Below are 21,486 nucleotides of genomic sequence, written 5' to 3'. Positions count from 1 at the left end.
AACAACAAAAAGTGACTTCAAAGATTAAATGAGGCAATGTGTTTTCAGGCACAATGTGTTTTCTGACTGCTTCTTAGCTGCCATGGAGAACACAGTGTTTTTACATTTTTCAAAATATGACCCCTTACAACTTGAAGGGCCTCTGCCCTAATGTCATGAGTGACTTGAACGGGCTGGGCTTGCACATCTGTGCAGTGTATGTGGTGTGTGTGTCTCATGGGCTGCATGTCCCCATACACCCGCCTCACCTGTGATCTTGGCGGTGAAGGGGCTCCCCGGGATGTGCTTGTCATCGAAGCGCACGATGATGCTGTAGTCTCCAGGTGCAGTCGGCAGATAGGACACGGTGCAGGTGCCATCCTTGTTGTCCTTACAGGTGATCTCTGCCTTGGATGGGCCCTCCACGGCCAGCGACAGACCCCCTGTAGGTGGAGGTGTGGCCAAAATCAGAGGTCCTGCCCTCACCCCTGCCCCTGGCAAGTCCCCACCCCAGCCCCCAGCCTGCAGCTCCCTCACCTTCTCCAGCATCTTTGGTGACAATGGTGAAGGTGGCTGGCTTGTTGACCATGCCATGGCTCAAGCCTGGCCCATAGGCACTGACATGGCGGCTGTTGATGGCATCTACATAGAACTGCAAGGGGCTCCCTGGGGGAACAGGGAAAAAGGGGGCTGGGTCAGCATCAGGGATTGTCTGAGCCCACCTTGGCCCCAGCACCTTCCAGCAGCCTCCCTGCCCACCCCCTCCGTCTGTGCCGTAGGGACCCGGCTCATGGAGGTCTGCTTCTCACCAGGGTATAAGCCTCCCTGGGGCCTCGCCTGGTGTCTGCACACAGCAGGTGCTCAATAAATATTTGTTGAAAGAAGGAAGGCAGGACTGCAGCTGCTGCCTGCTCCTCTCACCCAAGCCCCAGCCCAGCCCAGCCCTCAACTCACCAGGGATGTGGTTGCCGTCATACTTGATCCCCATCTGGTGCAGGCCTTTCTCGGTGGGTGCGTACCTCACCGTGATGGTGCCGTCCTTGTTGTCGGTGATGTTGGGCCGCGCCGTCTTCCCCGAGGGCATCCGCACCTCTCCTGCAGGGCAGACACAGTTACATGGGGACCCTGATTTCCCCCACTGCAACCTCCCTGCTGTCCCAGGCCTGGTCCTGAGTGCTTCTGCTGCCACCTGAGAGGCCACGCACCAGGAGACAGCCTGTGGCAGTGGCCTGAGCCCTGAACTGGGGACAGATGGCTTGCACCTGAGTTCTGGCTCTGCCCAACTTGTTGTGTGACCCTGGATAGAGCTCACTTCCTCTCTCTGGGCCTTGGTTTTCATCTCTAAGACACGGGGCTGGACCTGGAAGAGGGTATCTCTCCTCAGCCCTCATGCCTGGGGACCACAGGGCAGTACCTGTGAGCTCCCCTTTCTGCACCGCAAAGGGGATGACCAGGTTGAAGGGCCTCAGCATGGACTCCATTGGCTCCACAGGCACCACTGGCTCCTCTGTGGCCTGCAGCAGGTGAGAGGGAATAGTCAGTGACTGGGGAAGGCTCGGGAGTTTGGCTCATGCCATGACTGAAGCTGGAGAGTGAGGAAAGAACAAGGTAGTTAATGGTGAAACCAGTGTGGCAGGAGAGGTGCATCAGCTGCAAGAGAAGGAGTGCTGTGCCCAAGTGGGGTTCCATCTGCCCAGCCTGACTCCTGCCTGCTCCCCAAGAGGCCCCCAGACCATGTCCCTGCCCTGGCTGCAGAGGAGTAGAGAGAAGAAATGAAGGAAGGGGAAGAGGAGAAGGAGGACATCGCCTGGTGGGAGGTGCAGTACCCAGTGTGTGGGGCGGGCGCCAGGCCGGGGAGGAGCGTAGGACTGGCGCAGCTGTGGCACTTCAGAGGGCTCCTCCTCATGCGGCAGGGGGTCACACGCCTGGGGAGGCAAGGCATGGGGGCACAGGGTGTGGCAGCCTCACAGGCCTGGGGGCTGACTCAGAGAATGGTCCAGGAACCTGAAATGCTGGCTGATATATTGGGTGCTCGCCCCTCGGAGGGCTTCATCTTCCTGCAGGGAAGCCTCTGGGGAGATGGAGCTGGGGATGGTGGAGAACACAGTGGGTGCCTCCACAGAGAGCTGATAGCACTGGGCAGAGGGCAGGACCATGCTCTCCTCCCATTTCGGAGGGCTGTGGGGAAAGCTAAGGCTCCATCCAGGAGCACTCTGGCCCCAGGAGCCCTCAGAGAAGTGGGATTCCTCGGGGACAGTTATCGGGGATCCCTGCTGCTGCTAAAACGGCCAGGCCGCCCTCCCCAGCCATCTAGTCTTGCTGTGGCTACAGAACTTACCAGTACGTGGAAGGGGCTGTTCGGGATGTGCTCGCCCCCGAAGCGGATGGTGATGACGTACTTGCCCGGCTCGGGCGCTGTGTAGTAGATGTCAAAGGTACCATCGTGGTTCTCAACCACGTCCACATCGAGCTCTGCCCCATCCGGCGTGGACACTGTGCATGTCACCTTCCCCTCGCCGGCTGCCTTGGCATCCACTGTGATCACCGTCTCCTGCCCAATCTGGATTCGGGGGCCCAGGCAGGCACCTGCCATGTGGGAGATCCTGCTCAGGGTGCTGGAGGCCTGGAGCCAGCCCTCTCTGTTCCCACTGCCCACCCCCTACCTCCAACCACCCTGGCCCACAGCAAGAAGAGGAGAGAAAGGGCACTCACCCAGGCCGTGGCCTCCAATGGACACTGGAAAGAGAGAACCGAGTGAGGCCAGGCGGTGCCCAGCGCGGGCTGGGGCATTGGGCAGGGATGAGGGAGGGGCCAGGGCTAGGGCATGTGTCCTCTCTGACCAGCGGACCCCTGGGGACCAGGCCAGGGCTGTGGAGGGGCTTTGAGGGGCTGGGTGGTGAGCAGGGCACAGGCAGCGGGTGGGCATCCACCTGTGACGAGGCACTTGCTGGCATCCCCGGTGGGCAGAGCATGGATGCGGAAGGGTGAGTAGGGGATCTCGTCGCCGCCATACTTGATGGTGATGGTGTACCGGCCGCTCATGTCTGGCAGGTAGGACACAGTGTACGTGCCATCCCCATTGTCCCGGATGTTGGCCTTCTTGGGTTTACCCTCGGGGTCCTGAGGGAGAAGCAGAGGTCAAGGCCCGCCTGTGCCTGGAGCATGACCTGGGGGGTGGGCTGCGCAGAGACTCACCAGGATCTGGACCGTGAGCAACCCCTCGCCCGCGTCCCGTGCGTCGATGGTGAACTCCACAGGCAGACTGGCAGGGATCCCAGAGGCATTGAGGCCTGGGCCGCTGGCCCGCACCTTGCTGGCATCATGAGCTGGAAGGACCTTGATCTTGAAGGGGCTTGAGGAGCAGAAGAGATAAACAGTTGGCTGGGGGGCATGGACGGGGCGGAGGGGTGATCTCATCTTCAGCCAGAGTCCTCCCGATAGACATAAACAGGAAGGGGGACTGGGGCAGGCAGGAGAGGCCAGTTCCCAGAAGCCGATGACATTCCGAGTCTGGGGGCGGGGGCACTCTGGGACTCCCTCGACAGACCCAGGGCACTTCTCCATTCCCCAGGAAGGTGCTGTAGGAGGGTCCAGGAGGAGGCCCTGGCCCAGGCCTCCTGCACTTTTCCTAAGGCGCTAGTTTTGCTATAAAAGCTCCTGGGGCAGGATAGCCTCAGGGCAGAGAGCCCTGGGGAACAGCAGGAGGGGGCAGTGAGACTGGACGAGGCTGACAGCTGGGAGGGGCTCTCCCGGGGACCCCAGCAGTGACCCTGCAGTGTCGCCCTAGCAGGAGCACCCCCAGAGCTTAGTCACAGCACAGGAGCCCAGTGCTGGTCCTCACCTGCGTGGCACCTCCTGGTCCGCATACTTGACAGCTACCGTGTAGGGCCCATCAGTGGCTGGGGTGTAGTGGACAGTGTGGGTGCCATCTCCATTATCCCGCACCTCCACAGGCTCGGCCACACCTGGGCAAGGCACGCAGGGTCAGCAGAGCCTCGGGGCATCCTGCCCCACCTCCCTCCTCCCTGCCCCGGCCATTCTATACCTGTGGGGCCCAGCACAGCCACCTGCAGGGGTGCCCGGCCAGCTTGACTGCAGTCCACTGTGAAGGTCTGGGGGACCCGGGCCCTGACACCAGCCCCCAGCCCTGGCCCCGAGCACTTCACCTTCCCAGGGTCCACCACATCCTTCACCGGCACCCGGAATGGGCTCCCTGTGAGGAGAAGGACATCAGACCCTGCCACCAGCCCTGATGGGTCCCCCTGATGCTGAGGAGCCTTGGAGGAGGAGGCCTTCCCTGCCTTTGAAATGCCCATAGGGAAGCCAGACCTACATGGGAAAATGCCTAGGAACTTGCTAAGAAAACACACACAAGAATAAATGAACTTGACTGAGGCTGGGCAAACCTCACTCATGTGGGTCCCAGGCCTGGAAGAGAAGGCCTTCCTACATTAATAAACTGTGAAAATAAAATGTTTTTAAAAATGAAATGTATTTCTGACACTGTGGCTGAAATAATAAAAAGATGAGAAATTAGATAAGGGAAAATACTTCCAATTTCAGCAGTCCCAAGTCATGCAATATTTGAAGACATAACCTGTCCGGGCAGCTGGGCCCGCAGAAGGCAAGGGGAATTCTGCAGACGATGCGGGCAAGAAAGCCCAAGGCTGGCCTGAGCCACCAAGAGGAGTGGGCGGTGTCTGAGTTTCCAGACACACACTGAGCAGTGGACCTGCACAGCCGACGTCTCGAGCTCCAGGCAAGGGGCTAGGAGGCCAGAGCGTGTTCCTGGGATTGACTAGGGGGGCTGTCCCATCAACCCTCACTGCCTGCCTCCTCCACGTCCTCCCTCTGGCTGGGCTCCAGCCCCGACCTGCTTTTGGCTGTCCTCTCTATGAATGTTCTCATCTAACTTCCTTCCAGTTTCCCCCTTGTGGGGTGAGCATCCTGCATCCTCCCTTGTCTTCCCTGAGGCCCCGACCACTCTCTCTGCACACCTGGGATGGGCCGCCCCCCGAAGGTGATGTTGACGTCATAGTCTCCAGGGGTGAAAGGGATGTACTCCACGGTGCAGCTACCATCCTTGTTGTCCTTGCAGGACATCTTGGCTTCCGAGGGACCCTCGATGGCTAGGCCAAGGCCCCCGGTGCCGGCTCCCCTGAGAGATGACACCCCCCCATCAGCTTCATAAGACCAGTGAGTGAAGATGAGGGAGTAGCTGAATGGGGGGACAGGGAGGAAAGAGGGCAGGCCGCTGGGGACCCAGCTGAGGAGAAATGAGCCAGGGGCTGATCTGGAGTCCTGTCGGGGGGTCTGCTCCTGCCTCACCCCAGAGAGAGGATGGGGTGGGGCTGAGGTACAGACAGAGGGACGAGCAAGGAGGGCCAGGGGCTGGGAAAGGGTGGTCACAGGTTTAGGCTAGCAAATGGGGAGGATACCTGGTCTCCACAGTGAAGCGGTTGGCCTTGTTAACCAAGCCACCCTCCAGGCCTGGCCCGAAGGCCCGGACGCGGGTGGGATCACAGCCCTCGGTGACACCCACTCGGAAGGGGCTCTTGGGCACAGCGACCTCATCATATAGGACCTCCACCAAATGCACGCCTGGAAGCCAGCCACAGGGGCATCAATCAGGGAGTGTGCACCCCCACCACCCCTCCTGCCCCAAGCGCAATATCATCAGAGGCCGGCCCTGCCCACTCGCCCGGCCCTCCACCGGCCCTCACCCTCCTCGTAGGCAGTGTACTGTACTCGGTAGGTGCCGTCCCCATTGTCTGTCACATAAGTGTCTGTCTTGGCCCCCGAGGGGTTGAGCACGCGAGCCGTCACGTGGTTGCCGCCTGTGGCTGTTAAGGATCTTGCATCCACAGTGAACTCAGTGGTCACCTCCCGCAGGACACCTGGAGCCCAGGGGTGGCATGCTCAGCAGGGGTGGGGGCAGCCTTCACACAGATGCTCCCTCTCCTCTCCCTCTCCTCTCCCTCTCCTCTCCTTCTCCTCTTCCCCTCCTCCCCCCTCCTCTCCCACTCCCCAACTCCCAGGCTGCTCCTCTGATCAGAGGCTGGGCCCCCTACCCTCCCCTGCACCTCCGTGAGCTCCAGCCTCTGCCTTCACTCCCTTCTCCATGTAGTGACATTCTCTGTTCACATGAGTCACCCACCAGGCTGTGGGCCTGGATCTTGCATCCCTCTGCCGTGCCCCATGCCTAGCCAGGGTCTGGCCCCGGCAGATGGCCCATTCCCACTTACTGTCTCCTGACTCTTGTCATCCTCTACCCCAGAGCTTTCCCCCTGCCCCCGTCCAGAGCAGAGTTGTAGCTTTTTGCATCAGAGTACCCCTTAAGCACATGAAAGAAGAGACCTCTCCAGAAAAACGCCCAGAGGCAGGTGCAGTTTTGCCACAAGAGCGGAGGCCAGTCTCCACTCCCAGTCTTCCCCTCCATTCCTTCTCTGGGGCTTCTGGGCCAGTAAGGACTTTAGTGGTGCCCTGAGAGCCCTCCCTTCATGCCAGGTGGCTCCCCCAGCCCTCAGCTCTGCTTCCCTCCCTCCCACTGACTACCCGGCTCCTCCACCTGCCACTTGACCTCACTTGGCTCCTCCTGACCACTCACCATGTGGCTCAACACCAGGCCCTGAGACCTTGACGCCACTGGTATCGACCGCAGGCTGCACATGGACGCGGGTGGGGAATTTGGGCACCGGATGCCCGCCATATTTGATGGTAATGGTGTAGGTGCCGGGGAAGGCAGGGCTGTAGGTGATGTGGTAGGTGCCATCCGCATTATTGTGAATCAGCACCTCGGCCTTGACCCCGGCATCCGACAGGATCTCAATGGTCAGCTCTGCCTCGCCTGCCTCTGAGCAGTCCACAGTGAAGGTGGCTGCCTCACCGGCCTTGCCGCGCTCCAGGCCTGGCCCACTGGCCCGCACCTTGCTTGGGTCAAACACGGGCCGGATGGTAGCTTTGAAGGGCGAGCCAGGGATGTGGGCTTCGGCAAACAGGATGTTGATGGTGTACTCGCCAGGCTCCGTGGGCAGGTAGCTGACAGCACATGAGCCATCACCATTGTCCTGGCACTCGATCTTGGCCTCGCAGGGGCCCTCCACGGTCAGCCCCAGGCCACCTGTGCCAGCCCCCTTGGTGTCGATGGAGAATGGTGCGGGGTTGCCTACCAGTCCACCCTTGAGACCGGGGCCATAAGCACAGACCTAGGGGAAGAGGCAGGTGTGTGGGTTCCCTGCACCCGGCCTTCCCATCCCAGCCTTCATGGCCCCCACCCAACTCATCACCTCCAACTGTGGCTGCTACTGCAGACTGAGTGCTTATAACAATTCCAGGTGATGACATGGAGGCAGAGAGATGAAGCAATTTCCCCCAGGTAGTGGACCTGGGATTCAAGCCCAGGTCTGACTCCAAGGCGAGGCTCTTAATAGCTAAGTTGTCTCCAAGGAAGGTGGTGGGGTGGGGCTGGTCTCAGTCCCACGTTCTTGGCTGTGCCCACTCCAGGCACATAAGTCCCTCTGGCCTCTGCCCCCTATGACTCTTCCAGCTTCCCGACAAGTCCCCAACTCCCAGCCCCAACCAGCTCCTATCTCCTCACCTTGGAGGGATCAGGGGGCAGGACACCCTCCACAGCAAAGGGGCTGCCGGGCACTGGGTGACCATCGTAGGTGATGTCCACCTTGTAGGGCCCCTCCTCCGGGGGCATGTAGCGCACAGCCTGGGCTTCCGCTCCGCCGCCTGGCTCCAGCTTGCAGGGGATGGGCCGGCGAGAGGGCGAAGTCATCCGCACATCCAGTTGGCCTTGACCGCCAGCCCCTCGCGTGTTCACAGAGAATGCTTGTTCCTGTCCCACAGCCACCTCTGCGTGGAGGACAAGTGACACCATGAGGAGACTCCGGTCCACCCCACCCGAACACCCCTCACTCCCAGGGTGGCTCTTGCCCCACTTACTGCTATTGAGGCCCTGAACTTTGATTTTGCTGAGGTCCAGCGGGGGTGCCACATTCACCACAAAGGGGCTCTTGGGGACAGGGTCCCCGCCGTAGGTCACTGTCACTGCCATGTTGCCCTGTTGGGTACAATGGTAGGTCAGAACTGGGTATAAGGCACGGTCCTGCAACATCCTGGTGGTGAATATGGGCTCTGAAGCTCAGATCCACCACGAGAGTGAGGGCAGGAGGCAGCGAAGGCATGGAGGATCCAGAACTGGTCCCATGGGACTGGAGGAGGGAGACCCAGAGCTCCGACAGTCCAGCCGGGCGAGGGCATGGGAGGGGCAGAGCGCACCTGCTGGACAGCGGTGTACTTGACAGTGTAGGAATAGTCATGGTTGTCTATGATCTCAAAGTCCCGCACAGCCTCGCCCTTGGCTGTCCCTGCAAACTGCACGTCCAACTTGGCCTTGCCGGCTCCCTTGGTCAGCACCGTGAAGTGGGTGGGCTTCCCAACTTCCACACCTGAGGAGCCACCCAGAGATGTGGTGAGGGCCTGGTAGCCACTTAACCCCAACCTCGAGCCAGGCCCAGCCCCTACCCAGACACTCACCTGTGCGATTCAGCCCAGGGCCCTCGGCCTTGACTTTGCTGGCATCGTGGGATGGGTCCACCTTGATGTGGAAGGGGCTGGCGGGGATCTCCTGGATGTGGAGGAGGCTCAGTCAGGGCTCTTGAGGGGAACACACCCCTGCTGTTGGGCTAGATGTGGCTCAGGACACACCCAGGGGACCCAGCATAGACAGGGGCAGCCTCCAAAAGAGCCCCCTTTGCTTCCTCTGAGGCACCCTGCCTCACACAGGTAGGGCTCCACCATGTCTGTGGAATCATCCCTCCCTGTCCCGTGACAGCATCTCCAGCTGCCTTCTAGAGCTGGGAGGTACCAGGAGCTTGGGTACCTGGTTGGCAAACAGCACCATGATGGTGTAGCGGCCCGCCCCCGGTGGCGTGTACTTGACGGTGAAGGTGTCATTGTCATTCTTGATGATGTCGAAGTCGATGTCAGCCTCTGCAGGGCCCACCACGCCGGGGGCGCACTTGATGCCAATGCTCACGTCACCTGCAGAGAGGCGGGCACCGCTGTGAGTCAGGCTCAGCCCCCCAACCCGACTCACCCCTGCCCCCCTCCCAGACCCGCCCCTTCCAGCTGGGCACACCTTGCCCTGCCTCGCTGCAGTCCACGGTGAAGTAGGTGGGCTCGTTGGCCTTGAGGCCCGTCTTCTCCACACCGGGGCCGTACACTTTCACCCGCTCGGGGTGGCTGCCCTCGCCCACGTTCACCTGCAGGAGGGGTCACAGCTCAGCGAGGTGACCTCCCTCAAGGCTCATCCTCCTGCCCAGCGCACCCAGCCTAGCCTCAGTGGCACCAGCCCAAGCCTCAGTCCCAGCCTGAGCCCAGGGACAACAGGGACTCTAGCGAGGCGCCCACCCTCCCTCAAGGACCTCTGGTGGTGGGCACGGGGCAGGCTGGGAGGACGCACCCGGAAGGGGCTCTTGGGCACGTTTACGCCTCCCCAGGAGATGATGATGGTGTGCTTAATGGGCTTGGTGGGCACGTAGGAGCAGCGGAAGGTGCCATCGCCGTTGGGGATCACCTTGATGTCGATGGGACAGCCGTCCGCGTCCTGTGGGCATCACCCAAGCAAAGTTCATAGCTGTGGCCTCTGCAGAGCGCCCTCTGCTGGCCACAGGTGAACCCAGAGCCTCCTTTCCCACTGCCAACGCGCAGGCACTCCCACCCCCACACCAGTCACTGAGGCCACCAGAGCCCAGGGCCACATGCTCTGGTGGCCAGAGCCCACCCTTGGAGCCTGGAGGCCTGGCTCAAGGCCATCTGTATGGCTTGCTCTCCCAGTCTAGGTTTCCTCAACTCTGAAATGTGTTGGACGGGAAGAGTGTGGACTAAATTTATGTTCCTAAAACTGAATCATGAGCCGTTCAAAGAAGAATCACCCTCTTAGATTCTCAAGACTATGTTCATTAACTTCTAGGGGTCAATGGACACCAGTCTGAGAAACCTTGTCTTATTCAATGAAACAATCTTTCAATTACAAATTAGCACAAAAATGACTCTTTGGTAAAATACATTTTTAGGTTATCATCATTAAGAAAACACAAAATTTAAAATTTTCCATGGTACTGATGGGCCCATGAGTATCAGTCCTGCCTGATCTTCTGTGATGTTGTCATTTCCTGCCGGGAGGTCTCTGCCTCTGGCCTGGCCCTGCCTTCCAGGTCCCTGCCATAGGTAGTAAGGGCCGCAGAGACTGGATAATGACCTACCTGGGCATAGAGCTTCAGGTCTCCCTTGCCAGCTGCACGGGCATCAATGGTGAACTCAGCGGGCTTGTCCACGATGCAGCCTGTAGGCTCCAGGCCAGGCCCAAAGGCCTTCACCTGTGTGGAGGGAAGAAGGCTGGTTTGGGGATGGGAGGAGAACCAGCTTGCCCCATCCCCGGGGCAGGTGTGTGGAATCTGGGACCATACCTTATCTGGGAAGCAGTCAGGTGGGGCGGGCAAGATGTGGGCAATGAAGGGTGAGTCTCGGATGTCCTCGTCGTCACAGATGACGTGCACAGCGTACTCCCCAGGCTCCGTAGGCCAGTACCGCACATCGCAGGAGCCATCCCCCTTGTCATCACATTCGATCTTGGCTTGTGAGGGCCCCTCGATGGAGAAGCCTGGGGCGAGGTCAGGGAGGGTCAGAGGGTCCAGCATCAGGCAAGACCCTTCCATCCCCCAGTTCCCCTCTGGCCGCCTCATGTCCCATCTCCCTGCTCACCCCAGCACTCCCCAGCATGCTCACTGCACCCATTACCCACAGTGCCCCCTGCTGCCCTCCCCCACAGCACTCCCTCCTCCTGCCCCTCAGCCACTTACCCAGTGTCCCCACCTCAGTGCCAATGGCTTCCACCACAAAGTCAGCTGACTTGCCCACCTGGCCAGTCTCCAAACCAGGACCCCAGGCCCGGACCTTTTGGACTCCTGCCTCTGGGCTCACCTGTACCTCAAAGGGGCTGAGCAGAGAGGGAGCTGGTGTCTACTCCAGGAAGTGACCCCCGAGGTCCCCCTCCATCTCCCCTCAAACTCCCCCGCAGCCCACTGCCCTTCATCCCTCCCTGTGATGTCCTAGACAGGACAGCATGGGGGGCGCAAGGTACTTACCTGCGAGGGATGGCGTAGCCGCCCCACGTGATGGTCACCACATACTTCCCAGGCACTACCGGGTAGTACTCGCACTCGAACACACCGTCCCCAGCCTCCCGCACCTTCACTGGCTCCTCTGTGCCCTCTGAGGAGAGGGAGGCAAGGTGTGGGGATAGAAGGCAGATCAATAGCCTTGAAGTCCCAGCTCCTCAATCCCCTCAAGGAGCCATGGGGACCCCGACCCAGCCTGAGGGCAGGGCTCTAGTGAGCAGTGCTGCAACTCAGGGCAGGGATCACTTGTCATCCCTGTACATAACACCCCGAATAGGACTTAGGGTGGAGAGAATCATTCCTGGCTTGAGACCAAGAAACTGAGGCAGAGAGGAGACAATGTGCCTGAGATTCTGGGGTGCCTCTGGTCACTGTGGAGCTGTGGTGCGGGCTGTCACTGCCCTCTGGGAGTCAGAACCACTGGCCATACTTCCCTCCTGATCCCCCAGCCTCACCCTCACGACCCTGGGCTCTGGCACTCACTTGGCCCCTTGACTGTGACCTTGAGCTCCCCGCTGCCGGCACCCTTGGTAAACACCTTGAAGTCAGCCACCTCTTTCACACGCACACCCTTGGGCTGCAGGCCTCGCCCAGAGGCGCGGCAGGCATTGGGGTTACAGGCTAGAGAAGAAACAGAAAGGAGGTTGGGGGTGCTGAGGAGCCTTGGACTACTAGCCCCCACCTCCCTGTGCACAGTGCTTCTAACCCCTCCCAGGCACAGGCAGTGGCCCACAGCGCTGCTCTGGAGCCCTTTGTGCCCCCAACACAACTGGGGCTGCTGGGCTGGAGCTGGTACAGGCCCCAGATCAGGCAGGTTACAAGAAAGCTTCCGAGCCAGTGCCACTGGGGAAATGCATGGCAGAGCCTGGGCTGAGGGTGGGCTCAGAGAGACAGGGAAGTCCCCTTTACCCACCCCCAGGCCATCCATCTAGAGCCCTCTGGGCCTCTCAGAGCACCAAAGCAACCTTAGGATCTAAGTCATGCCACAAAACATCCAGCAATGCCACGGAACAAGAGCTACTTCATAAAACTCGAAGCCTGCCATAGAACACAGGCAACTTATGGACATCAGCCTACCACAGACCGTGGCCAGTGGCAATGAGCCCAGGCCTTGCCATGGAACACAGGCAAAGGAATAGGAATCTCAGCCTGCCACAGAATCCAGAAAATGGCATGGAACCCACAGGTGCTACAGGCAACGACACATATTCCAGGACTACCATGACCACAGGCAATGGCACTGCCCAAGGGGTACCACAGAACACAGGCAGAGCTCAGAGCCCAGATTTCATCACAGAAATCACCAGGCAAGTGGCAAAGACACTAGACCTGCCACAGAACACAGACAATGGCATGGGACCTGGGGCCTGCCACAGGATGCCATGGAAGTGGGGCGATTCCACACTGCCCGGGCCAGGCCACACAGCGCAGGTGAGGCCAGTCAGCTACGGCCATGCCTGGCCCCGCCTCCACTGGAAAGCATTAACGTGGCACCACTCTCTTGGCCTGGTGGACGACGGGCACTGAGTGTAGGGAGAGAACAAGTGGGGCAGTCACTACCCGAGGGCCTGGTGTGCGGACAGTGCTCCCCAGATATGCCCCCACCCGTACGGCCCCGTCACTTCCGCTCAGCCCTCCCAGTGTGGCACGTGTTCTGGGACCCTCCACTGTGGCCTCCCAGCCCTGCTCTTAGGGACTCCAGCCACCTTGGGGGTGGGGTGGAGGACTCAGGGAGGGGATCTCTGCAGAGCCCGGCCCCAGCTCTTCCTCTTGCCCCTTGCAAACCTCAGCCAGCCGTGCCCCTCTGCACCATGGAGTTAGTGCTTCATGTCCCCCCAGTCCTCAGGACTAGAACTTGGTGGCCATTCTCTGCATCCTGGCTTTGGTGAGGGCTACCGTGGGGAGCGGTGAAGGGCCCTTACCTTCTGACACGTGGACAGGGAAGGGACTGCGGGTGATGGGGGCACCCGCAAAGGCCACATGTACGGTGTGTGGCCCCTCCATGACAGGTCTGTATGTGCAGCGGAACGTGCTGTCACCCTTGTCCTCCAGGGCGACCTCCACTGTGTCCCGCCGGCCCTGTGGGTCCACGATCACCACAGCAACATCGCCAGTGCCGGCCCCTGCCGAAAACAGAGGCTGTCAGCACCCACTCTGGACACACAGCTGCCCCAGTGCCTTCACCTTGAGGCTGCCCACCCTCTGGCTGGCATCCCTGCCCCAGCCCCACCTCCCACAGCCCCACACGGTCAGGGGCTTTCCGCCTGCACCCCACTGGTGCCCGTCCTACCCGCAGTGTAGATGTCAAAGTAGGTGGGTTTGTTGGCCACATTGCCCACAGGTTCCAGGCCAGGACCACGGGCTGACACCTTGTTGGCATCTCCCAGGGCCATGCCCACGTTCACCTCAAAGGGACTGCGTTCAATGTTCTGGCCAGCAAAGAGCACGGTCACCTAGGGGTCAGAGGTCAAAGGTTAGCTTCTAGGGGAGAGCAGTCCTGAGGGGGGCAGAGGGGCACAGCCACACCAAGGAGGGTGAGAGGAGGGCAGCTGGGGCTCTGGGCAGGGGTGAAGTGCAGGCTGAGAGAGGGGTCCATGCAGCCAGAGCCAAGGATGTGAAGAGCAGGGCAGGCAGGGGGGCCTAGAGGGAGATACCTTGTGTAACCCAGCGACCTTGGGCACATAGGAGACAGCGTAGGTGCGGTCTTTGTCATTGTTGGGAACCACCTTGGCCTATTGGGAAGGAAAAAGATTGGAAGCCTCTCCGATGACCATAGTCTCTCCTGACCACAAAACGCCTTATGCACCCCAGCCCCACTTAGCCCCCATGGTGACACCTTCCCCAGACTGCACAGCACAGTGTGTGGCTCTAGCAGTCACCTCCGGGCCATTCCTGTTGTTGGCCCCACGCTCTCTGGTTCCAATCCCAAGCGAATCCCTCTTCCCCAGCGGCCTCTGCATACCTCCTCGGTGTGGCCTTCGGGGTCTTCGATGTAGACCAGCACCTCGCCCACGCCTGCGTCCACCGTCTGCACAGTGAAGTGGGCAGGCTGCAGCACTGTGTTGCCCTGTGGCTCGATGCCTGCGGGGTAGGAGCAGAGCCCAGGTTACTCAGGGAGAGCCGACATGTGCCCAGCGGCCCAGGAGGGCTGCCAGGGGCTCACACATACCAGGCCCATAGGCGATGGCTTTCTTGGGGTTCAGCTGCTTGGATCGAACAGGGGCGCCGGGTTTGAGCTTGGCCTTGGGGAACTGGGACAGATATGTCATAACAGAATGCTCATCCACGTTGGGGTCCACGATCTCCTCAGGGGCAATGACCTGTGATGGAAGGGAGTGATGTCACATGGCACCCTCTTTTTCCCAGCAGCCCCAGTCTCCCCCTGCACCCTGCTCAGGTAAACTTAGAGAACCAACCTCTGCCCCTGCCCCCTGCCCCCCGCCGCCCCATCTGTGCAGGTACCTGGGGCACCCCAAGCCAGTCGTCGGCCTGCTGCATGGCCTCTCGGGCGTTCTCCACGGGCTGGTTGGGATCCCAGGCCTCCCAGTCGGGGCAGAGACCTGGAGAGGTGATGGAGGGAGACAATGGTAAGGGGCAGCCAGCTGGCCAGGATGCAGGGCATTTGTTCACCCAACACCCTCAGAGGCTGTGGCTTCACACCCCTTCCCACCAGCTCTAGGCCTTGACCAGCCAGGTTCCTGTTGATCCCATCAGCTGCGAGGCCCCTCACCATGTAAGAGCACGACAGCCCTCCCCACCACCAACAATGAGGCCTTTCTGCCCTCGCTGACGCAGCCTGGCACCAGCCCTGCTGGCCAGCCTCCTGCCTGCCCAGGCCCCAGCTCAGACCTTGAGCCCCAAACCCTGGGAGGGTGTCCCCTCTCAGATACCTCTCGCCTCATTCAGCTTTCTCAGGGGTGGGCAGAGGAGGTCAGAGTGCTTGTCCCACATACGCCCCTGACCCATTCCTAGAAGGCTTCCTCACATCTGTCCTGAAGCCCTAGATCTCCAAACACTTTCCATACCGGTCTTAGGGGATAAGACTCCCTATTCCTTCTAACTGCTCACTTGCGGAAACTGAGGCATTAAAGGGCCTGTGGGGAGAGAATGACTTCTCCTCTGCCGTCCTCAGGAGCCCCGCCCTCCTAACAAGAAGGATGCTGAGGCAGCCCCAGATCACTCCTGTGAAGGCTGGAGGTGAGGGGGCACTTGGTTCAGGCCAGAACTGGAGGAGGAGGACGGCACACCGTTTCGGGGAGGGGGCTGGCTCAAGGCTGGAATCCATGACTGGCTGGAACAGCTGAGCTCACTGCTGGCAGCCACACCAGTTATGGGCCATGGCTCAGCAGCTGGGAATGCTTCCCAGGAGGCTGTGCCCCCGCCTCCCACCCCCTGCTCCCCAGCTGACCCCAGGGTGGAGGAGGATTCTCCCAAGGGGCTGTGACTCCAGGAGAAAACCTATCTTTTCAGGAGGTGAGGGGCAGAAAGGGAGCTGTCCATGGGGTATGCTCTAGCCAGTGATGCCTCAGTTTTTCATGGCTCCTGAGCTGCCCCTACTTGACCAGGCCAGGACCTACATGGAGAAGGGGCAAGGCTGGGTCACCTGCCACCAGGCAGTGCCCCACTGGCCTCATCCCACATCATCCTGAGCCTCAACCCCTTCTCAAAGCCATCCCAGGGTCTCCCAGAGAAAACCCTTCTCTGGATCTAACTCCTGGTCTTGCTACAAGTCCCGGTCACCACACTGCCTCTCTCTCAGCTCGGCAGGAATAGTGCCTCGTGGGGCAGGGAGTCCAGGCCCTAGGCTCTAGGTGGTTCTGCCATGGACAAGCTGTGTGATCTTGGATAAGTCACCAGCCCTCTCTGGGCCATGGTGTCCTTGTCTGTAAAATAAGGGGTTTTAAACCTCTCCCTGCCTCTGTGGAATCTGGCACACTCATCAGGTAGGGCCTGCTGCCAACCAGCAGACAGTCTCAGCTGAAGGAGGACAAACCCTGCAGGGGATCCTGCCCCCCAGGCCCCAGGGTGTGCATTCTGACAACCATGTGCCTTGGCAGCCCCAGCTTGTCCCCTCTGTCTTTGGGAGCTAAGGGCTCCATGCTGTGCTCGCTGGCCCACTCACCAGGGGCACAGTTGTCCACCAGGGCACCCAGAGCTTTGCCATCCTGCCAGTCACGGTTGAAGTTGGTGATGGGCAGCTGGGGCACCTTGTTCTGGATCCAGCCGAGCAGTCGCTGCTTGGGTGTCTGTTTGCGGGCGTCCTCATCATCTTCATCCTCCCACATGGGCATGGAGATGGAGTAGTGCAGGATCAGCGTCCAGATCAGGCCAAGGATCAGCTTCAGGTTCCCATCCACGATGGCCTTGCTGTCTGCAGAGGGGAGGGCACAGACAGGCTCAGGGGCGCCCCACCCTCCACTGCCCCAGAGCACCCTCCCTCACCTGCGCAGCTCCTCGGGCCAGAGCCCTGGGGTCAGGCCTCTAGTCTCTGCCTACCTGACCCTCTCCCTCCTGCGAGGCCCCACTCAGATGGCAAGTCCTTTATGAGGCCCTTCTGGTCAGAAGGCTGCTTCTCTGTGTTCCTGTGGTTCCGGAAGGTACCCTCACCTCAGCTACAGCCAGTGAGTCTGCCTCCTGTTTATGTAATTACCTGGTTTCTGTCTGGCCTTGTGGGATTGTAAGGCTCCCAGGGCAGAGCCTTTTTGTTTTGTTAACAGTTCTACTGAGCTATGATTGACATAGAGCAAACTGCACATGCTAGATAATGAAGTTTGAGAAGCTTTGACACTATGGATATCTCACGAAGCCGTCACCACAGATCGAGAATAACGAAGGTACCATCCATCACTCCCCAAAGTTTCCTTGCACACACCCCTTTGTGAGCCCTCCCTCCTGCCACCCTCGTCCTTCCATCCCAAGCAACAACTGATCTGCTCTCTGTCACGATAGATTACTCTGTATTTCCTAGAGTGTTATATAAATGGAATCACACAGTATATACTCTTTTTTTTTTGGTCTAGTTTCTTTCATTCTAGACACTAGGTTTTATCTTTCTATAATGAAGGTCTTAAACATAGTAAGGTCTCAATAAATATTAGTTGAATGAATGAATATTTTAAGAACTGAAATTGGAGCGGAGTAGGACGAGTTTCCACTCACACTCTACCCTGAATGCCACAAAGGGCTTTAGAAACCAAGGGGTTCTGATAGTGGGGCAGGGGTGGGTGGGTGGGGTCCAGTACATTCTTGGTTAAGTCTTGAAAGTCATGTTGTCAAAGGCTAGGGGCCAGAGGGACTCCAGCCTCAGGAGCTGACACACTCCACCCATCACCTCCTTTGAGCCAGAACTGGTTCCTCAAGATTTGGGGGGGCCTAGATCCCACTTAACAATCAGAAAGAAATATCCAGAAGCCTGGGGCGGCCTAGCACATAGACAGATCTTTGGAATTCAGCTTACTTGTAAAGGGCAATGAAGTTCTGAAATCTATCAGCTTCCCAAAGCACTGCTTTCAGGAGGCTGGAAGCGGGTGGAGGACTCAGTCTTGTTTACTGATGTTGCCCAAGAGATGGGAGAGGGTGGAGCGGAGGCTTCCCCTTACACATCTTCTCCCCTCCACCCTTCCCCACATCTTGGGAAGAGTGTTAGGAGACCAAGAGCCTGGGAAATCCAGGGCATCCCCTGCCTCACTCCCACCTGCCATGGGAGGGGTGCCTCAGTCTCCCTGTCCGCCTGGCTGGGGCTCTGGCCTCCTGGGCTCCCCCACCCTGTCACTGATTCATCCTTCCTTCCCCAGCAGCTCCCCAGCCCGCCCCCTTCCCCTGGCTCCACTGCAGCACAATGGTTTGGCAGCTTTTAGATTCCATGACACACTCACTCCCTGCCTCCCGGTGCTTTCTCTCAAACACACAGGCTCCAACACTTTCACACAGTCTGGATGCCCCAGTGCCCCCAGTCTCTCACAACCCCGACAGACTCCAAAGCTCACATGCCCAGAAGTACTTCTTGCAAACTGGAGCCAGACCCCTGGGCAGGAAGCCTTGAGGTTGCAGGGGTTGGAGGGGGTGTGTATATGGGGAGGGTGGTCATTCATACTTGCTGGAGAGGGAGGTTTCTCCCCAGCAACTGGCCCTGGGCCAGACAGCAAGTGGTCCAGGCTTGGGGCAGGAGAAGGGCAGTGGGGCCCCAAGTCCCACTCTGGAAGCAATGGCCTCCCTCTCCCTCCTCCCTCTCGGAGGCCAGGCAGAGGAAAGGAGCTCAGCACCACCAGGGCCCACCAAACCACTTCTCCATCTGCCTAGGGATACCCCCAAAGGAGTGGGAGGAGCCAGACAGCTAGTCGAGGCCACCCCAGGCCTCAAATGGAGGGGGAGGAGAGGGCTGGGCCTAGGGAGGTGCTGGGACAGCTGCTGCCCCCTCCAGCCCCTCCCTCGGTTGTTGGCTCCAGGAGAAGGAATAGCAACTGGGGAACAGCTGCGGGACAGAGCTGCCTCATAGGCCTCTTTGTTAGGGGATGAGGGGCGATGGGGGCCCAGGACAAGGTGGTGGGGATATGAAGGGCACAGCTCCTTTAGCCTGGGCTCAGTGCCCCTTCTTCAGGTGGACTTGGATCCCAACTGCTACTCCAGACCCCGACTTCCCTTCTAGAAAGAGAAGTGGGGAGTCTTTCTGACGCCCCCTGAGGTGCCCAGACTCTCGATTTCAGTGCTGAGACAATACTCAGAAGGAGGCCCCGTGGATCACCCCTTCCCACCACTAAATGGAGTAGGGGAGCGAGCAGAAGCAGGATGCCCCCTCCTCATGGGCAGCCCCTTTGGACCTCTGCCGGTCGCTGCCAGTGTCCCCTCCCCTCCAGCCTCAGCCTGGGGCCGGCAGCTGAATTGCTGACAGCTTATCTCATCAGCGCAAGTGAGCCACTTGGCCCAAATGAGGACTGCCTCCCCTTCCTCCCAGCGGGAACCAGGGAGCTTCCCTCCCACCCTCAAACCAGCTTTTGCTTCTTCCCCTCAGCTCTAAGCTGGCCCCTCCTCCGCAGAGCCAAGGGGGCTGGAGCCAGGCACCGCCACGGGGGAGGGGAGAGGTGTGCTCAAGAAGGACGAGGCCTGGAGAGGGGCCGGGAGCCCCCGCAGACTGGAAGGGAGGGGAAGGCTGAGCGGTTTCCTACATGTCTTGCTGAGGCCTCCGGCTCTTCCCTGAGACCCCACCTGGGACAGTCAGTCCTGCCTTTCAAACCCCAGTCTGCTGAGGATGCCGGCCCAGGACTGACTCCTCTCTGACCCCTCAGCCTCCATCACGTAGCCCTCAGCCTCACTACCCACTCCAGGCCCCCTCCCCCACCCCCTGCCCTCAGCCTTGTCCTTCTGGAAAGCTCAGAGACATCTGCTGTGTCACGGAGGCAGGGCTATTTCCAGGCCAGGCCAGGCGGGTGGGGTGGGGGGGCAGTATAGGGGCAGGAGGGGGTAAGGGCTAGGGAGGGGACTGGATGGGGCAAAGGGCCCCGGGCTGACCTCAGCTGCTATATCAGGAGGCCTAGAGATCGCCCCAAGGGAGAGTGGGGCCGACAGAGAAATCTCAGGGAACATACAGTGTGGGGCCCACCTGGCCCGCCATGAAACTCCTCTCATGGGGCCGTGGGGTGCACCGTCCAAGAACCCCATCCTGCAAATCCCAGCAAGGTTCTTAAGAGCTCTCCACAGGGGTGGGAGGGGTCTTCCCCAGGCCCCCCAGCCTCAGGGATGACTGCAGGACTCTGAGGGCAGGACAGCCTCCTGCCACTCCAAGCCCACCCTTGGCGTCTTTGCTCCCAAGACTGGAGTGCCTCCCCGCCCCCACCCTGCACTACACACCTTCCAAATCTGGTTACACTCAATGACTTCCTCCCTTCCACAGGCCTTCCCTCCCTCTCCCGCAGCCCAGACCGTTAGCTGCAGCCAATCCCGGGGTAGGGGGTGGGCTGGGGCAGGGCCTGGACTTGCGGAAGCCCCCTCCGCCGCAGGCTGAAGCAGGAGGAGGACAGTCAGGGGTTAAGTCTCCCCGCGCTCGCTCAGTGCCTTTTTAGGTTTCTGAGGCTGGGCCCTGCCTGTCCTGGCCCCCGGGCCTGAACCCAGCTGCTGAGCACATGCACGAAGAGGGCCTCCCGCGCCAGCTCCCCTCGGCCCCAGAGCCCGCAGACGCGGGCAGTTGTTGGGACCTGTCTTCAGCCCTCTCCTGGCCCGCGGAGGGGCTGTGAAGCTGGGGAGCCACTTGTTTTGTTGGGCGCCCCCAGTAATCAGTGACAGGCACAAGTTCTGTCCTCCCAAGTGTGGGCTAGGGTTGCCCGATGGAAGGAAAGGGGACAGTGAGCGGAGACGGGCGGTAGGAGTGTGCATGGCGAGGCGGCGGCTGGAAGGCACGCAAACCCTAAGGCCTGGACTCCCCGGGGCACCCAGGGAGTGCTCGCTGTCCCCAGAGGGATGTGCAGACAGTGCCCGTGGCCCGCGTCGGTGGGTGGGAGGGCCGGGGCCAGGGTCTTCTCTCTGTACCGGGGGGGTGCCCTCTGCCCTGTCTCTCAGATCCTCGAGCGCCCACTCCGCACCTGTGTCCCCTGCCCCATGGGATGACCCTATCCCTGACACGCCCGTGCCCTCGCCCCCCGCACTGACCTATGGACACAAGCTTGATGTGCTCGCGCTCCAGGAACTCGAGGGCCACTGACACGTTCTCCAGCTTCATTTGGCGAAAGTTGGGGCGCGGGTGGAACTTGCGGTACATGCGCTTCTGGCTGAGCACCTCGAGCAGCGCGATGAGCCGGAGCCCGTCGCTGAGGTCGCGCTGCAGGTCGGTCAGGCGCTTGCCCACGCACTTGAGGTGCTCATTGCACCAGCGCGTGAATGTGTTCTGCTGGATCTTCTTCCACGGCGCGTCCTCCGCCAGGTCCTTCTCCGTGGACGGCATCTCGTCCGTCTCGTCGCCCAGGCCGAGGCCGGCGTCTGAGTAGCCGCTGTTGTTCATCATGCTGGCGCGGGCTGGGGGTGCGGCCGGGGCTAGGGCCGGGGTTGGGGCTGTCGGGGGCTGTGGGGCGCGACCAGGGAACTCGCTGCGCTGCGCTCCTCTCCAACTTCTCTCGCGCCGGGGCTGGCGGGGCTCGGCGGGGCTCAGCTGGCCTCCTAGGTTCTCGGCCGCTCTCTGGCTCTCTCTCCCTCTGGGGGCGGAGCGGTGCTCGGGAAGTGCGGGCTGGGCCGGGGCGGGGGGTTTAAGAAGCCCCCGGGCCGCCGCCCCCCCGCCGCGCCCGCGGCCCCCGGGTCCACGTCAGAGCGCCGGCCTCCCAGGAATGCCGCCCGG

The 21,486-nt window shown here is 60.5% G+C and overlaps 1 protein-coding gene across 5 annotated transcripts in view; it reads right to left on the bottom strand.

Moving 5' to 3' along the window:
- FLNC (filamin C) overlaps window positions 1-21,468 on the bottom strand; it is a 28,851-nt gene extending 7,383 nt beyond the window's left edge. For 2 of the 5 annotated variants that reach the window (XR_003118540.1, XM_025379176.1), the window contains exons 1-34: window positions 20,808-21,467; window positions 16,291-16,539; window positions 14,631-14,728; window positions 14,338-14,488; window positions 14,131-14,249; window positions 13,823-13,900; window positions 13,459-13,621; window positions 13,091-13,291; window positions 11,652-11,789; window positions 11,136-11,262; window positions 10,851-10,987; window positions 10,254-10,651; window positions 9,452-9,595; window positions 9,128-9,251; window positions 8,870-9,030; window positions 8,524-8,614; window positions 8,266-8,435; window positions 7,930-8,047; window positions 7,577-7,839; window positions 6,587-7,184; window positions 5,703-5,876; window positions 5,418-5,580; window positions 4,977-5,137; window positions 4,025-4,192; window positions 3,821-3,944; window positions 3,175-3,331; window positions 2,910-3,099; window positions 2,692-2,715; window positions 2,318-2,565; window positions 1,806-1,904; window positions 1,394-1,493; window positions 934-1,074; window positions 517-645; window positions 249-422 (exon numbers count right to left, since the gene is read on the bottom strand). Coding sequence is in view for 4 of the 5 variants with exons in the window: in XM_025379176.1 (XP_025234961.1) it covers window positions 249-422; window positions 517-645; window positions 934-1,074; window positions 1,394-1,493; window positions 1,806-1,904; window positions 2,318-2,565; window positions 2,692-2,715; window positions 2,910-3,099; window positions 3,175-3,331; window positions 3,821-3,944; window positions 4,025-4,192; window positions 4,977-5,137; window positions 5,418-5,580; window positions 5,703-5,876; window positions 6,587-7,184; window positions 7,577-7,839; window positions 7,930-8,047; window positions 8,266-8,435; window positions 8,524-8,614; window positions 8,870-9,030; window positions 9,128-9,251; window positions 9,452-9,595; window positions 10,254-10,651; window positions 10,851-10,987; window positions 11,136-11,262; window positions 11,652-11,789; window positions 13,091-13,291; window positions 13,459-13,621; window positions 13,823-13,900; window positions 14,131-14,249; window positions 14,338-14,488; window positions 14,631-14,728; window positions 16,291-16,539; window positions 20,808-21,159 (5,932 nt within the window). In the remaining variant the exon portion in view is untranslated. Of the gene's footprint in view, window positions 1-248; window positions 423-516; window positions 646-933; window positions 1,075-1,393; window positions 1,494-1,805; window positions 1,905-2,317; window positions 2,566-2,691; window positions 2,716-2,909; window positions 3,100-3,174; window positions 3,332-3,820; window positions 3,945-4,024; window positions 4,193-4,976; window positions 5,138-5,417; window positions 5,581-5,702; window positions 5,877-6,586; window positions 7,185-7,576; window positions 7,840-7,929; window positions 8,048-8,265; window positions 8,436-8,523; window positions 8,615-8,869; window positions 9,031-9,127; window positions 9,252-9,451; window positions 9,596-10,253; window positions 10,652-10,850; window positions 10,988-11,135; window positions 11,263-11,651; window positions 11,790-13,090; window positions 13,292-13,458; window positions 13,622-13,822; window positions 13,901-14,130; window positions 14,250-14,337; window positions 14,489-14,630; window positions 14,729-16,290; window positions 16,540-20,807 lie in introns of all 5 variants that reach the window. The other 3 variants (XM_025379177.1, XM_025379178.1, XM_025379179.1) reach the window with 3 other exon arrangements.
- Between the last annotated feature and the right edge of the window lie 18 nt (window positions 21,469-21,486).

The sequence above is a fragment of the Theropithecus gelada genome, chromosome 3, assembly GCF_003255815.1.
Source record: "Theropithecus gelada isolate Dixy chromosome 3, Tgel_1.0, whole genome shotgun sequence".
In the NCBI taxonomy this organism is placed as follows: Eukaryota; Metazoa; Chordata; class Mammalia; order Primates; family Cercopithecidae; genus Theropithecus; species Theropithecus gelada.
Note: the sequence above shows the minus strand (reverse complement) of the source record. Positions and strands in the feature narration are given on the sequence as shown.